General features: G+C 32.7%; 2 protein-coding genes across 2 annotated transcripts in view; both read left to right on the top strand.

The window, feature by feature from the left end:
- The window catches only part of LOC130441037 (paired box protein Pax-2a), a 58,565-nt gene extending 56,149 nt beyond the window's left edge, over window positions 1-2,416 (top strand). Inside the window, exon 5 of the mRNA XM_056774518.1 lies at window positions 1,947-2,416. Within this exon, the coding sequence (XP_056630496.1) occupies window positions 1,947-2,416 (470 nt within the window). The remainder of the gene's footprint in view (window positions 1-1,946) is intronic.
- Window positions 2,417-8,586: 6,170 nt separating this feature from the next.
- On the top strand, window positions 8,587-18,450 carry LOC130442197 (dipeptidyl peptidase 3). The gene is made up of 8 exons (XM_056776320.1): window positions 8,587-9,038; window positions 11,613-11,906; window positions 12,590-12,888; window positions 13,599-13,825; window positions 14,694-14,846; window positions 16,396-16,760; window positions 16,830-17,065; window positions 17,873-18,450. The coding sequence occupies exons 1-8, from the start codon at window positions 8,709-8,711 to the stop codon at window positions 18,072-18,074; spliced, it is 2,106 nt and encodes a 701-aa protein (XP_056632298.1). The 5' UTR covers window positions 8,587-8,708; the 3' UTR covers window positions 18,075-18,450.
- The last annotated feature ends 9 nt before the right edge of the window (window positions 18,451-18,459 follow it).

Here is an 18,459-nt window from a genome sequence, read left to right as displayed (position 1 = left end):
GGTTATTATTTACAAGAGCTCAAAATATTTTCGAAGACGGATACTTCTATTCTACGAGGGTTGCTACTCAACTTTTGGGATAAAAACAAATATTTATAGTTGCATGTTGCTTTACTGTTTTTCAAAATATTATTCATATGCATAGATCCGTAATTCGTCGCCTGTGACGATTTTGTAAACATCTTTTGAAGCACAACGATTGAATTTTTTGAGCGATTGTCAAATTATGCGATATCCAACGCGAACAACACACTGTGGTTGGAGATGGTGCTTCATCAAAAAAGTCGAAGCGAGCGCTGATAGGCACACCGCTGTTGGTTTGATCCACATCGAAATCTAAAAAAAATTCACACGTTCTGAGTATTTTTACTATTAAAAATGTCAAAACTTAATGATGGCTATGTCAGATTTGACATATTCGCATCAGTGTTGTCATATCTCAAAACTTAACCAGTAACCCTCGTATAAGTTTTCTTAGTATGTGATGAAGGTGTGAATTCAGAAGGTAATTACATATACCTCCTTTCGTGGCGCAGTCAATAGGATTAAACCACTAAGTAACATTATACGTTCTTTTAGAAATTTATGAAATAACAACAAATTCGAGAATGGAAAGACATAATTTTTTCAAGTAGTTTTTGCTTGCAGATAGTAGTTTAATGATTGGAATTGTATGTGGAAGTCATTATTACCAGAGGGAGGATAATCATCTATTTGTGGAGATCTCGCAGTTCTCAGTCGTTCAATAATATTAGTTAAAGTATATTTGACACAAGAAACACAAGACACGATCAATGGTAATATCAAATATCCCATTAGATGCAAATTGGCAGTCGATAATGGAATAATACAGCGGGTATCAAGATTCAACTACCTGGAAGAGGAAAACGAATAAGGATTGATGACATAAGAGAAGAAATGGGCGTACAGGATGTGGTGAGATGGGTCAGGGCAAGAAAAGGTTTCACGTAGAAAGAATACTAGAAGACAGATGGGCAAAGTGGGCTAGAACTCAGAGACCCAACGCTCAAAGACCTGTAAGTAGACCACCAAAGAGGTGGTACGGGAGCTGAAGTTCAGCTTCTCACAGGAAGATCCTAGAAGAGGGCCAAACATACAGGATTGAACAGGACCTGGTCCTATTTAAAGAGGAAGAAGAAGAAGAACTATATTTAAGTGTCTGTATTAGAGTACCATGTATACCTGGTCACAAAGGATCTATTATGTCCACCAATAGCTCATTTATAAAGTTCAGAATGTAGAATTTCTCTAGTTGCCCCAAAAATTTTTTTATTTCATAAGCTCCCAGGTGTAATGCTTTGGTCTTCCATCACACTTCGAGAGAATGTGAATAGAGCTTTCTTCCTATGAGCAGCAGAATCAACAACAAAGACTTGTAATATTCGTAGACTGCCTTACTTAGGTTCATACATACAGCAAACCTTCTATGGTTATAGTTTCCATTAGCGTCTTTGCCTCTCTCAACTACTGTAGATTGTCCAAGTAGCTGGTTTTACCACTAGCTGTCTTCTTTTTCAATGTTTTCTTTATTGTTCTGCAGCTGGTCCCATAAAGTTAACGAATCTGTTAGCTATTACGTTTCTCTTCACTCCAGTGTACCTATTCATGTAACTAATCATCATTTTTTGTTGAAGAATTCGTGAAAAAATGATGTATTCAAATTATTGTGATCAGCGCCTGAACATACTTAATATCAAACTTACAAATCGGCATGTAGCTCAAAATAGATCCAAATTTAGTCAATTTTTCGAAAATAACTCCAATTTACGACAGAAATTGGATAATCTGGCAAAAAAATTATCAAAAACAAATTAAGATTGAATGTAGAAGAATTTATTGATGAAGAAAGTAAGAAATTAGTATTAATCATTATAATTCTTACGGCTCTAGTTTTTCCTTACTAATATAATATTTTATTTTTTCAGATATAGGAAGCGAAATTTACTCCAAAGCCGTATCACCTACTGCAACACCAATACCTTATTATCCCACCCTAAACGACCCTTCTTTAACAACAACCAACCGATACTCCTCCCTTCAACGCCAATTACACATAGCCACCACCTCTCCTTTAGATATTTCTCCTTCAACTAACTGGTCGAATCTGATTGTTCCTTATCAAACTTCTACAACCAAAGAAACTTCTCCTTACGTGGATGAAAACAGAAAGGATATTTCCGCGACGGACACAGAACAAAGAGAACCGAAAAAGAAAAACCCTTATTCGATAGAGGAGCTATTGAAGAAACCTGTCACGAGGGTGAAACCTTTTAATTTTAGTTGTACTGGAGTTCATCAACCTTATGGGGGATTAGTTCATAATGAAGAAATTAATGTTTATCATAGTGAAAGTGATAGTGAACAAGAACAAGATATTAAAATAGAGGTAGTTTAAGTTTATTGTTAGATATTTAACCCCCATTTGATGATAATATTAGAGCAGGTTTCATTTTATTTTGAAAATATTTCGAATATATTATTTCTAAATGAATATCATATGACAGATAGTCATTACATACAGGGATTTCCAAAACAAAATATGACATAACTGCGTTGAATGGTTTCAATCTAGAACTACCACATGATCTATGGATTACTAAATAATATTGACAAATAATGACAGTTCTTACTCTTGTCAATTGTCAATTGAATAATATTGATAATTCGATGGAATGATCTTATTGAATCGTTATGTCAAAAGTCACGTCAAAATTAAATCATAATGTATATTATTTGACGGAAATAGTCATACAAAAATTGGAAATAATCCATTTCAACATTTGTATCGATTTAACTTAAGATAACAAAAGTTGAGTTGATGCTCGGCTCGGGTGACAAAATGCCCTACTTTCCTCCCTTTCCTACTATTCACTATCATTAGAATCATCTAAATTATCACGATAATAAATAATAAATGTCGTGTAGAGGAAACTGTCATCGAGAGTAAACATTTCGATGAAAAAGTCGTTGCTACGATACCGGGAGCGAAAGAAATTTCTTCCCGGGCCACTTTTGTCCCTCATACCAGGGACGAAAAGCGAACTTTTCATCCCGGCAAGAGAAAACATGGTTATTTATCATACAAGGGAAGAAAGTACTAGATTTTAGCTCGAGGTCGTCGGGAAACGAAAAGTCCAAAGCTAAAATTTAGTAATATAATACACAATTTATTTTGAGAGGGAAAAAACGATGATTTAATATGGGAAAATTATATTTTTACTATAATTAGGTCAGGAAATTATCGATGTCAACTTTGAATTTTACTTATAACGACAATTAGACCTGCGTTGCTAAGGAAACTTTTAAAGTAATCAAATAGCTGTCAATGTAATTTTGGGATTTGATTTAAAAAAGTATGAAGTTAGTGGTTGTTTAGAAATTATTTTCAGTGGGTTTGGCTTCTTTGTTGAGAAATGATGAAGTGCAAAGTTGACAAAATGTTCAGTTTATTCAACAGAGTTTCAAAAGGTTCCTGTCAATGTACACAAAAATCAGTATCTAACTTTTACAATTTTAATAAGAAAAATATTCAGGACTTTATATAAAAGCAACTTATTTGTTTGTTTACATTTCTGTGAAAGAAAATTAATGAACAAAGTTTTGGCATGTGGCAATAAAGCTTAATTTGATACGAAATGAAAATACCTTTTGAATCATTTGACAATACTTGTTTTGATTAACAAAACTTTCGTCGGTTTGTTGCTGTCGCCATTTCATTTCGCTTTTTCGTTGTCACGTGAACATATCAAAAAGTGCTTATCGCCTGCCAACTTAACTAAATTAAAAATCAACTTGTACATGGTTACCAACTTTGACTCTGTCATGTCTAACTCCGAGTTTTCTTTGACTCCACCGAAATTAGTTAAAGTAGCCGAAATCGCGGAAAATTTACGAAACCGTGTATCCAAGATTCTTGGAATGGAAGATAAAAAAAAATTTCTTTTTCGAAGACGGTGTTGGCTTGGTTATCGAAATTTCCACAACATCAAAAGCCATCAACAGTTTTTCTTCGTATCAACCACGCAAGGTTATTAAAGACTAATTCAGGTTCAATACATTCAATGATTACATCCTACACCCATGTAGGATTTTACGATGGGCCCGGTGTAGATCCAGACTTGGGCCAAGTATCTACAACTTTGGCTCTAGCTTGCAAGCCATTATTGGCTCAGACTTGGCGAGACTCTGGGATGATAACAATGACCTTCGCTGGGTTTGCAACCCTGGGCCAGGCTGGTTGCTAGTAAAAACAGATTTTTAATATATTGTTAATAAAATTATAGTTTCACGACAAATTTTTTATAAATTTCTATACTAATTGATGTACATAAAAATATTAGTTAAATAATTACACATATAAGGAAATGATACTATTTTTTATTCTTTTATACATAAAAGAATTTGATTCATAAAAAAAATTACTTTTAATGTTGAGATATCTATTATGGATAAGATAGAACGAAATTTTATATAGTCAATCAAAACCTGGCTGACTATAAGATGGACGAAGTCGGGTTACCCAAACTTGGGCCATTATTGGTTTGCCAAGGCCGGGTATCCCAAGTACCAAGCCCCGTCGTTCAAGTTTGGGAGCATTTTATTACTTAGTTTGCAGTCTTGCAGTCTTTCTTTGGTTCTTCTTTAAGTAACTTTTCCAGAGAATATTGATTGTGTTGTCGAATTCTTGAAAGAGCAAAGTTCGATTCAAAAACTTGACGTTTCGTTATCCATCCAATATCAGATTTGCCAATCACCGTAGATAGCGTCGTGCTGGGTATTATCATCGTTAACATAAAATAAATTTTCTCATAATCATATTGTTTGTATTGATAAAGAAAGATGGAAAACTTAGTGATATGAGGGCTGCTACTTAAGCTTTGAGATATGCCCGGAGTGAATATGTCAAATCAGACATTTGCATCATAAATTTTGAGTGCTATTTGAGTTGTTATATATGTTACGTCCCAAGCCCGATCTTGTACGAAGTCGAGCTTCGTACAATGAATTTGTACGAAGTCCGATCTGTACAAGCCATTTTGTACGGAGTCGAGATTGGCGGACTTCGGACAGAGATGATTGTACGAAGTCGACTCTGTACAACGCTGGTTGTACGGAGTCGGAGCATCGATACTCACTCGGTAATGAGCGCGTTATTCCGAAGTAGTATACGCAACCTAACCTAACATAACCTAACCTAACCTAACAATAGATGGTAGCCAACTAGCCGGAAAATATACTTTCAATCACAATAACTAAGTTTGTGTTTACTAACATCTTAATAGCGCGCTCATTACCGAGTGAGTATCGATGCTCCGACTCCGTACAACCAGCGTTGTACAGAGTCGACTTCGTACAATCATCTCTGTCCGAAGTCCGCCAATCTCGGCTTCGTACAAATTCATTGTACGAAGCTCGACTCCGTACAAGATCGGGCTTGGGACGTAACATATATATTTGAAACATTCATCTTGGTCAAAAAATGGAATTAAATCGCAAACATTTTTATGCGACGATTTTCTCTTAACTTTCGACGTGGATCAAACCAACAACAGTGTGAGGATCAACGCTCCGACTTTTGACTAATGAAGCACCACATCTGATAGTGCAAGATCGTCATGTGACATACCTCTAGTTTGAAGCATACTTGATAATTAGTTCCACTCGCATATATTCAATATTGCATAAAAAAGCTTGTGTCGATTGATGCAAAGAAATGCTGAAAAAATTCAATCACGTTGCTTCGAAAGTCGTCTAGGTGAGGAATCATGGATCAATAGATAATCGATTGCATGTTGGCTTTCAAGACGAGCCAAATCCAACAAAAGTTGGTGCACTTCCAAACAAACCAAGACAATGTGAGCTCAAACAAAAACGTTTTTGAACAGTCTTCCACCATACAGCTCTTGTTTGAAACCCTATGGTTTCTTCTTATTTCCGCAGATGAAAAATAAATTGCAATGTCAACGTTTTTCTACACCTGAAGAAGCGGTTGATGCGTTCAAATCATCATGTTTTGGAGGTACTTCAATCGGAATGGAAAAAATGCTTCGACAGTTGATTTTAACGGATGCAAAAGTGTATTAATCTTAATGAAGAATATTTGAAAAAGAGTAAAGTCATAACCAATTACAAATATTTGTTTTTATTTGTCTCAAAACTTGAGTAGCGCCCTCGTAAATAAAACAATCAACATATGATTAGTATCATTTGACTAGGAAAACTCATTTCTTCCTATTTGCCGTGGAATATCTATGAATAGATCAATAAAACTGATCCATATAATTATTATAACATTAGTTTCAACATCGTTGTGGAAAGTTCTGAAAGCTCTTCTGCATTTCAATGCTTTTTAATAAATAGTTTATGAATCTTTTGTTGTATTAACTTGGATTCAAAATTAAAATATTTAGAAATGACTGGAAAATATATAATAACTTTTTTTTAACCTATAAACTCGTGTGAACTGGAACATAAATAAAAAAAATATTATCATATTAATAAACAATTTACTTAGGAACCTGCTCTTATAAAAATTTCAAGATTAATATTTATTTCTATTTATTGTGATAGACCTAAGATTCTCGCTTTAGAATATGCTATAATGAAATTAAAATTAATTATTAATTTTTTAAGATGTTAATTTTTCTAATAGGTAAGGTAAATATTTATTACTTGACTTATTATTACTTCAACCAAAGAGTATATCAGTAAGAAAAAACGCTTACAAGAAAGCCAAAACTAAGAGTAGATGACATCGACAGAAGAATTCAAATGATGAACTGAATACCATACCAAAGAACGTCAACAATGCCATGTTGCAAGGAAACTCAAACGTCTACGCACACATCACCTAACCAAGGGCAAGATAATAATGAGCTAATTATATTCTCTTCACAAAAATAGTAAACATACGAAGCGTCAATTTACTACAGCATCATTTCCACTCCTTGTACTGTTTACATATGGTAATCAAACACTCCTACTACCCGAAACTACCGAGAAAATTTGTATCTGTATCTCTCAAAGCCACAAACCACGAAGAAGATTCCCAAGATAGTCGGTGATAACCCACCGTGACTGTTAAATTTCAGTTACATTATTACTAGTTCGAAAACTAATTAACCACTTCGATTAAATTCCAGAAATCATAAATAAATAACATATTGTTCAACTCAAAACAATCCTAACGTAACTTGAAGGATTCAAAAAAGTCTTTGTAATCGTAAACTCTTTTGGAACCGGTAACGGCTTCTTTGCCCAGCTCTACTCCAACATGATGACGAAAGCTCTTACAGGAGGAAAAGGCTCGTGCATTGTTGTAGTGCAAAATCCTGTCTTTGTGAGTTCAGATCACACATTGAAAGCGGTTGCCCTCAATCTCTCCAGAACGGTGATATTTGGCAGTTCGGATCATATTAACGATTGATAATGACGTAGATATAGCAAAAGACCCGGATCATAATCAAATACCCAATCCCCATAGTTGATCACAGGAATGAACAAATTTGTTCTCTTTCGTATATTTTTATCTGTTTTGAGGTTGATGGACGCCCCTAGCATTCCTCAACTGACATTTCAATTTGCTTCTACATCATAACCATAGACAAAGTCGATCAATAGGTTCAACCTTTTTACTGCTTGTTTAATCATATGAAAATAAAAGACACATTAGCTGAAACAGTAATTGCTGCAGTAGAAATTCATTCGGCTGTTTTTTAACACGTCTGGTATAATATTTGTCATATATACATATTTGTAATATGTGTCAATTTTTTCATTCCATTACGACATTTATAATTGAACATACTCTGTATATATTTACGTTTACAACAGTAAAAAAATATATTAAACAAAACCATGGTTTCAAATATTATATTTAAATTGTAAATATGTAAGGTAGGAATTATAGTGAGAGACAAGATATGATCCAAGTTTCTATAAAAATCAACTAAAGACAATTTATGTTATTCATATATAGCAAGTTGATTCAAAGTTTGGCTTACATCTTGTTTTGAATTAAAAGACAAAAAGTGTAGAGTTTTATTTGTTGCCTAATTGTAGTAACCTTACTCTTTGTGAAACTGTTAAATCAATATAAATATAAATAAAACTACATTGTTTTTAGTTATTTACGCAACTAGTTATAAAAAGAGCGATATTGTTCAACGTAATATTTGCCAAAATGTGTGGTGAGCTTAATTTCATCATTTGTAATATGACTTTCCATTAAGGTGACCATTTTCACTAGTTTTACCAATACAGAACGGGTTTTTGACGTTTGCCCTGGTTAGTTTAAAAGGCCTGAAATGTACTAGTTTTTCATTAATTCGTCATGGTTGTAATGGCTTAAGAATAGAAAAGTATAAATCTAGTATTTTTGTCTACCGCGAGTACAGCCTGTATAAGATAAATGATTTAATGGTTTCGTACTGTATAACTTACATTCTATATATTCACTGTTCCTTTTTCAATTTTCGCTTTATATACATGAGCAATAAGGGCGAAAAACATAATAGATTTAGTATAGTTAACCAATGAAGACCCAATACGTCTGACAGACGACATTATAGTGTTCTGTCATCCTGTGACAGGATCGTTCATCTAACATCTCATATTATAGAACAAAGTTAGAAACTATCTTAAGTTGTTCGGTTTTATCATAATACGTTTATAAAATTTATTTAGAAATGAATAACAAGAATAATTCGCAATATATTCTCCCGAATGACCAACCTGTAGTGTCTTTAGAAGTGAAATCCGCATTCGAAGGCCTAACTGAAAAAGAAAAACTGTATGCACATTATATCAGTAAAGCTTCGTGGCACGGTGGCTTAATAACACTTTTACAAACTAGTCCAGAATCAGGTCCAATTTTTGTTCTTTTACATAAATTCCTATCTGCTCAACCACCGACTGAATTCAAAAGTATAGCCCTAAACTCGGGATTCTCTGAGGATGAAATAACAGCACTTTTCGTTTATGCATGTGGTGTATTTACCAACGCTGGAAATTACAAGGTAAGAAACTATTTCATTTTTAAAGAGCTCTCATAAATAAGTGACCATCAATTTAATTTAATAAATAATGAAAACTATTTGTAATAACTAATATTAGTTGAGTAAATCAACTTTTCGTTTGAAATGTACATACATTGATAGAAATAATTTTTTGATTAGTATTCTCATACTTGAACATTTTAACCAAATTTATTTAATCGCCACTTTGTCAAAGAAAATTCTGTTTCAGATAGTAAGTTTTGTCATTATTATTTTATATTTGTTTGTAAGAACTATTTGAATGATTCAGTAGTTTTTATTTACATATCCACTACAATTTAACAAAAGCAAAAAGATCCAAATTAGGAAAGATATTAATTTAATAATTGAATAAAAAGTACTAAATATTTCTAGGAATCCAATGACAATGCTCACTACCCATAAAGCAAAAAGATCAAATGATTTGAATAAGTTTAATAAGATAACATTGTATAAACATAGTACTACAAAACCCCAAGTCATCAACCATTATTCTCAAGTATATAAACATGTTTTTAGTTATATTCTTTTATCAAGGATTCACAAGTAGTTTATTTATAGATAATTTTTATGTTAATTATTTTCTGGAAAATTACAAAACAAATATTTGTGTAAAGCATTCTTATGAATATCAAACCATACGAATTGAACACAATACAAGGATTGAATCAGATGTTAGTAATTATAGTCGCTTTCCATTCACACAATTTGAGCACATGGGTGCACAATGCTTCAAACCCACTAGCAAACTGTCATTTTTAAGAACTGTGCGTTGAGCACAATTGAATTTTCCTCAAACACCTGATAAATTTTTGGGCTTCATTAGCTTCAAAATTGTGCTTTAAACACACACTGTAGAAACGATGTTCAAAGTCATTTCGATTTATTTAAATTCTAATTTGTGGTTGCTTAAGACAAAATTTTCTTATATTATGGATTCAGAAACAAATTTGGAATGTTCATTATTACTTGTTAAGAAGACTAGAAAAACGGCCTAAGAATGTATTTATAGTAAAAAGTATAATCTCAACTGCTGTCATAGTATTTGTATTTTATATTTAGTTAATCAAGTATCTTGTATTTCTGACATGGCAACAAATAAACAAATAATATGTTAAATGTTTTCAAATTTGACATGAAACCTACTGGGTTTGTTCTAATTGATTCTTGTGTGCCATGTTCATGAGCTTCAAGCCCAAGGGTTTTGTACTCAAAGTGCTTAATAAATTGGAGAGCAACTTATATATAATACATGTATAAGTATAGACCAAATTCTTAAAAAGCTCATAAAAATAATTCTGAATTGAAAATTGATGGAAATAAAACTTCATTTAATAATATTGAACATGCTGTTTACTCCCTTTTTTCACTGAAGAGACCAACAAATAAATTGTTATTCTAAATTGAAATAAAACATTAAACCATGGACCTATGTTTGTTGTACTAGATTTTATTGCACGCTGAGTTGTTAGCTTGTTTCTTTTCTTGGTATAAACTGCAGAAAATGTAGAAAAAGTTCGCTCAGTAGAAGCTGAAGTACCCGATACAGGAAGAATTTTTACTGTCACTTTTGATAACTGATCACACCAATAATCCCCTTCCACCAAAAGACAGGTGTTACATTCTATTAAACAGTACAAATGAAATCTTTTGCCCACACCCCTTATTGTGTCTCAATTGTAATAAGCAACTGTTCATTATTGGAGAAAAAGTATGAGAAAAGTGAGCTTTTTGCAAAGCTAACTGTGTATTCAATGGCATCAAGTTGTTCTTCAGTACTTAGGTAGCAACCTTGCGCCTTTGACTCTAAAAGAGCTGTTTTAAGGATAGAGTGTATCCATAAATTTTTCCTCCTCACTTTTCTGTAACATTGAGAACAGTAAACTTTTCACTAACCGTTCTTGAATTTCACTGAATGCTTTGAAACATAGATGTATTGTGTCTTTGTTGCTTTTCAACTTTGAATTCCAGTTGACTATTGGTTCGAAAAGAGCTATGGTCATTCAAGAGAGTTTGTTTTTTATAGTACTAACTGGGTCACTATACTGCGAACCCGAACGAGTAGTAAGTGATAAAACCAAATTCTGGGTACAGTTTTTTCCTTTTTCTAATTTCATCAAAAATACCATTTAACGCTTGGGATGGTTTTATACATTTTTTTTTGTATTTTAATACAATTTTATTATTGAATAACTTTTAAACAGTTAATTCTATCGAAAAAAGCCCTTACATCTTTTTTATAGAGCACAAAATCTCCTACAATAAATAGCTGTTCAAGTATATCCAGCTACATTTGTTTCAGTGTAAAAAAATTAACTTCAAAAAGTACAAAATTCCCTGTTATTTAAATAGGAAATGTATTTTGATCTAGGTACGGGTTAATGTGAATATTAAGAGCTGGTTTGGGTCTGATATTTTTTTAAGTCACAACCTAAAAATTTGAAGAGAACAAAATCCAATTTTGGAAATAACGGATACTGTTTACTGATAGTGTAAACAGTATGTAGTGATAGTAAAGAGTAAGCATTATGTTTAAATTTTTTATTTTGGTTTTAGGGTTTTGGAGACACCAAATTTATTCCAAATATTGAAAAACAGCGTTTAGAAGCCCTATTAAAACTCAGTCCAATTTGGTCCGAACTTGAACCTCTATGGAACCAGTTCAAAGACTCATTGTATGATCTTGAAAATGGTAAAAGTTGTCTTGGATACGGCCCTAGTGGAATTACCACTTATTTATCTCATAACTGTACCCCCAAAGACAATGAGAAGGTACAAAACTGGCTGAAATCTGAAAAAATTGAATGTTACAATACAAGACTATTTAAAACTGTATCTGCTGATAATAAGGTAATTTCAGGTAAAATTGAGTGCGTTTATATAAAATAAACAAAGTTTATTAGAATTTAGAGTCTTTCGAAATGATCTCAATACATGTTTCAATAAAGTTTGAATCAATTGGCTCAACTAAGAAATGCGTAAGACAATTAGCATATATAATATAATAATATAAATAGAAATAACCAGTTAACATGGGATGTAGAACAAATTGCTGGTGAGGACTGGATTGCGCGGCATCAAAACACTCTATAAACTCGAGATAAACCGTTTTTAACCCTTAAACACTTATCCCCTTTCCTTTCCCGATCTCAAATCGCTCGTAAATTATTTTTCCTTTCATTTTGATTATATTCTCATCATTTTTCCTTTCATTTTGATTATATTCTCATCATTTTTTCAATAGGTTTCATCTTACTATTTTTTTTTTTTTTTATTTCAAAAATTATCGACCCTGGTGTAATTCTCAAAAACAGCTTGCAGTAGTTGTTAAATTAAAAAATAACTCTGTTGTTTTATTATACTTGTATTTCTAAAATAAATATTCAAGTGTACGAAATTTCAACCGGGAATATGTGAAAACAAACCGAGAGAAAAACGGAAATTTTATTTTAAATTTTCACTAGAAAATCTATTTCTACATTTAACTATGTATTTATATAATATGAACGAATCAAGTAACTAATTATTTTTAGACTACATACGAAATAAGACTGGCTTCGGAAGAGAAGAAACTTCTAAAGACTCATACAGAAGGTGATACAACATATCAAATAACTTGTGGGGATTATTCCCCATTAATAGGTCAAGTAGCTAAAGACTTAGAACAAGCTATTGAATATGCAGCAAATGAAAATGAAGTTAATATGCTCAAAGCGTACATTTCCTCTTTCAAAACTGGTTCGTTAGATGATCATAAGTTGGGATCTAGGTATTGGATTAAAGATAAGGGACCAGTGGTGGAAAGTTATATAGGTTTTATAGAAACTTACAGGTAAATACTTGTAATGAATTCAAGTAAATTTAATTAATGATGTGTATTGTATTATGTATATTTTCCTATCTACATTCTGTAACTAGAGTTTCAAATAAAATAGTTCAGGCAATCAAGGTAAAAATGAGGTTTTATCTCCGATTTCCATGAACCTGCATTGATTTCTATAAAAATCTACCCTATGACGATATGTGATTATTACTCTTAGGGGTGAAAACTACCTCTTAGTGCAAAAAATCAATAAAATTATAAGTATAAGAATATAATGAGTAGAAAAACACTTTTAAGGTTTGAATAAAAGTTGTTTAATGCTTTAATATAGTATTTATAATTTTTCAACCGTGCTTGATGTATTCCATCCCTTATAAAGCACCCCTGGTTAATATAAAATTAAAAAAATATCAATTAATTACTTTGTGGTAGATTACTTATATTAAATTGACAATTATTAGACGTATCTATTCTTTTTGATGATTTATTTATTTTAGATGGACATCTTTTTATCTCTTTTGACTTTAATTTTTTTGTATTTATAATTTTCAACCCCTACAAATCATCCCCTATTTCGGAAAAAAGTAAATAGAACTTGGAAAAAAGATGATGCGATGCTAATGACATAAACATTCCTGTTTGGAATACTTTATTTATTTCTTCTTTGTCCCTTTCTTTGACATTGTTTATGTTATGTTTGAAACTTGTTTCTATTACAGGGATCCTGCAGGAGTTCGAGGAGAATTCGAGGGATTTGTTGCTGTTGTAAATAGGGCGATGTCTGCCAAATTTGCCACATTAGTATCGAATGCGGAAAAATTTTTAACTTTACTTCCTTGGAATAAAGGTTTTGAAAAAGACAAATTTTTAAAACCTGATTTCACATCTCTAGACGTTCTCACCTTTGCTGGCAGTGGTATCCCTGCTGGTATCAACATACCTAATTGTAAGTTGAACATATAAGATCTAAAAAAGTTTTACATTATGAGATCTTAAGTAACATAAATTATCTTTTACTTGTATATTTATCACAAAACCGGGATTTAAAGGAATATTTCCATGAATAAACCATGTTTCGATCAGTTTACACTCTTCTCCCCCTTAGGTAAGATTTGCCTGGATCCTCCTTTCCCCTTACGTGAGATTGACGCTACAAATATTTTAAACTAATTTTTTATCTTATTCGGAAACATAATAAACCGTTTAGGCATACTATAGTTGGTACTTAAATTAAATTCAAAGTGAAAACAAAACTTTTCTAAAATCCATGTACTTTTCTTTCGTCTATCCATTCCAAACTTCCATCCACAACGCACAGCAGCTCTTTAGCACGACGCTTGACTACAAGAATTGTTCGAATCCTGACTACAATTTTTCATTGAACCTCATGAAAAGTTGATCTGTGCTTCTGCAGCTGTAAAAAATTCTTGTAATATATAAAAGTGAGGATTGCATCTCTCAATCTTAGATATAGGAGGGGTAGTCCCTAGATGAACCACAGCCAACTCGAGCTCTCGTTTTAGCGCCATCTCTTGGTCATGAGCACTACTAAACGTACATGACGAACAATAGTTTTGTTTCTGCTTTTGGCGACGTACTTCAAATTCAAATATTTCGTCCAATTATTTTTCGGAATAGTTCAATGGAGTTGTATCAACCGAAACTATCACGATCACACTAACTTTTGTTTTCAAATGTTTAATATTTTTTTTATATATTTAAAAACCGAATTGTAGAGACGTTACATTACTTATTCTTTGGTTTATTGTTTTTTGTAAATCCTCACAAATCTCTTAAGTGGATCCAAATTTCAGATGATGAAATTCGACAAAGTGAAGGATTCAAAAATGTTTCATTAGGAAATGTCATTCCAGCTAGTTATCAGTCAGCTGTGACACCATTTTTAACAGCTGAAGATGCAGAACTTTTTCAGAAATGGAGAGTTCCTGCATTTGAACTACAGGTAGGTAATTATTGCTAATAAGTGATAAATCTTGTTATATACGCTTTAGGTAATAAAATACTAGAACTGAACAATTCTTTACATAATTAAAACTCTGTTTCAGAAAAATTAATAGTTTGAGGAACCTTATAATAATGATAAATTAAGGTTATATATTTACATAGAATTAATTATAGAGATGCAGGAATCAATTATATTAATGTTGAATCTTACATTGTCAATTCAGTGACCTTATAATTATATAAAAAAAGAAAAAGAAGAAATTACGATTACGTGTATTACCAATAACATACATTATGACAGAACATAATTAAAAATAGTGACAATCGTTGAAAAATGTATAAAAGGCGGGAGATAAAATATTGAGGGAATAACCAAAAGTAAATTAAAAATTCTAAAGTATAATTAGTGAATGAATAGCCCAAATGGAAAGTTACGGAAAATGAATAAAGAAACCCCGAACTCTATATAGTTTTTAAAGGATTGTAAACGGTTAATTACAAAAAAAACTAAAGGAGCTTCCTGAAGTGTGCACAAGACTCAAAGTTAAAGTTCCAGTACGAGTCATCAAAGTCAAACAGATTCCAGAGTACATAGTGAGACATATTGAACTGTCACGAATAATGACATTAATTATTTCGAATCGATATGACTACTTAGGATAATCAATCAAAGTTTCACGCATTATATAAACCGACAAAAAGAAAGAAAGCTCTTCATCTAATGTTTGTAGTATTATTACCTTGTTGATTGATACTAAATAAATATTTTAGACTATAGGGTAATCAACTAACCATAAGAACATTTCATGACTCAAAACCGTGTTGATACGGTCCACAAAAGTTGCAAGCTCCCAAGATTTTGAATTTCGCGCCTCGCACGACACATGCCCACTAGGTTGAGTTATCATTTGTAGTATTTGAATTTCAAATAATCTGAAATAGTGTTTCTGCGAAAGAAATTCATCGTTCATTTTTGTATCCATATTAAAAGATGGCCCAATTAAAGTTAACCTCAAAAAATGAAAAACTGGTGCAAAGCAGCATGTGTAAACCTGGTGACAGAAATCAAGAGGACCATACTCACATGGCTAAGCTACTTGGAGCATATGCCTGAGGACCGAGGAGTACACAAAGCCTGAGGGTCGGTGACCGCGAAAACGATAGGTGGTTGATGTCGAAGAGGATCTTCGGGAGCAAGGTGTAAGGGGGTGGAGAGTTGGACCGTGATGACTGGGGGAATGTGTGGACGAGGCCAAGGCTCTTTGAGGAATATAGTGCAGTGGGTGGCAACCGCTATTCGCAAAGTTCGTTAAAAATGTACATTAGAACTCAACTATCGAGGACCATAGATAAATAAATCATTAAATTTGAAATTCAACGTATGGGAGATGCTCATAACGTGAGTGTCTCGGGTTAAGAAGTATATTTTAATTAGTATATAGCTCTATGGATTGTCAGACTTTCTATATATTGAATGTATAAAAAATTATTCAAGATTTACCAGCAACTTCTAAGGCGATTTAATAAAAATTCTTTTAATTAACTAGGTAGGACTCCACGAACTTCTTGGACACGGTTCTGGAAAATTGTTGAGAAAAGAACTTGACGGCACCTTTAATTTTCCTTCGACTTTATTAGACCCCTTAACAGGCAAACCACCTTCTTCTTTCTACGAACCAGGCGATACGTACGACACCAAATTCGGACCTCTAAGTTCAAGTTACGAAGAATGTCGAGCGGAAGCAGTAGGACTGTATTTAAGTCTCGATCCAAACGTTTTAAAGATATTCGGACACGAAGGCGAACAAGCGGATATCGTTACTTATGTGAATTGGTTGTCTTTGGTTTGGGCGGGGGCTGGTAAGGGACTTGAACTATGGGAACCCGGTCGAGGATGGTTACAAGCGCACGCACAAGTTAGTTTTTTTTTTCTCATATCTATATAATCTATAATTATCTAATATCTTACTATCAATAATTTTCAGGCGCGTTTTGTTTTGGCTAGGGTTTTAATTCAAGCTGGAGTAGCATCAGTTACTCAACCTACCGAAACTGATCTCTTGGTAACTTTAGATCGTTCGGCTATTAAAGGTGCTGGTAGAATCGCTATCGGACAATTTCTTTTGCAGCTACAAGTTTATAAAGCAACGGGTGATTTGGAAAAAGCTCAAGCTCTATACAATCATTACGCAGAAGTAAAGGAACCTTGGTTGAGTTGGAGGTAAGGATACTGTGATCATGGAATACATGAAGTGTTTGTCTCATACATATTTCCTTTAAATACATATTGGTTTACAATGTTCACTGAATACATCCTTCTATGCCCTCTCTTCAGCTTCTCCGTGGTCTTATTCTTCTCCTTTTCTCTTGTGATGTCCACTCTAGGTATTCTGTATACAACCATTTCGCTGAAGTAAAGGAACCTTGGTTGAGTTGGAGGTAAGGATACTTTGAAGATGGAATACATGAAGTGTTTTTCTCATACATATTTTCTTTGAATACATATCAGTTTACCGAATACATCCGATATCTCTAACCGCCATCTATCTCTATCCTTCTATGCCTTCTTTTCACCTTCTCAGTGGTCTTCTTCTTCCTCTTTTTTCGTGTGATGTCCTGGAACCTTGGTTAAGTTGGAGGTTAGGATATTGTATGTTTCCAGCTTCCATGGTCTTCCTCTTTATTTCCTTGTGGTGTCCACTTTAGGTATTCTGTTCTCTGACCTTTTTACATGACTATACTAGGTGAGTTGTTTGATTTTGATGTTATCGATTAAAATGTGTCTGATTCCCTTATTCTGTTATTTCTTATCCTGTCCTTCCTGAATTTACCAGCTGCTCTTCTACGATTTTACTAAATTTCATAATTCTTCTGCACGTCATAACAAAAACACGTGAAGAAAATTTGAGGGAAAATTTATAATTCAACGATTTCATTTTAGGTTATTCCAGTAATTCAATTATAGAACCATTTTTTTGTTAAATGTGTTATTGTTTAACAATTTTTAACGAATTTGTTTATATTTTAGGTCTATAGTGTTGGCAAACAAACAAGCCAGAAAAATGTTTGTGCAAGTGAATACTTCAGTTGAAGAAAATGCTGTAAAATTGAAATATTATGATGCATCTTTGGAAGGTTTGGTGCAATCTTGGGTAGAGAGATTTTCAGAACCGCAAAGTTTCTACAAAGCCTTATTAGACCTTTCCAAAGCAGACGCGAATCATTTTTAAGAAATTTCCTGTTAACAGATTATGTTTTACTATCGATAATTAATTAACCTTATTGATGCAACAATTTCTAGTGGATTTAAGAGGAAATTATTTTTATTTAAGTATTAAACCCATTCGAGTTCATTGCTATTAATATTAGCCTTGATATGGGAATAGTGCCTTTAATACCATTATTTTAACTTAAACTAACTGTAGAGAGTGTACCCACTCGGCGTGTTTTGTGGGGTATCTCGAAAAAGAAGAATAAATAATAAAAAGGTGAAAAATTGTTTTTTTTTCAACAGATATTTATATACATAATTTACATTTTTAATTTCTTATATTTTCAAATGGATTTGTATAATTTTCGATTATTAAAATATTTTGAATTATCTTATTTTCTTTC

Source organism: Diorhabda sublineata, chromosome 3 (genome assembly GCF_026230105.1).
Source record: "Diorhabda sublineata isolate icDioSubl1.1 chromosome 3, icDioSubl1.1, whole genome shotgun sequence".
NCBI classification, from domain to species: domain Eukaryota; kingdom Metazoa; phylum Arthropoda; class Insecta; order Coleoptera; family Chrysomelidae; genus Diorhabda; species Diorhabda sublineata.
The sequence above is the reverse complement of the archived record's forward strand: the minus strand, read 5'-3'. Positions and strand labels throughout refer to the sequence as shown.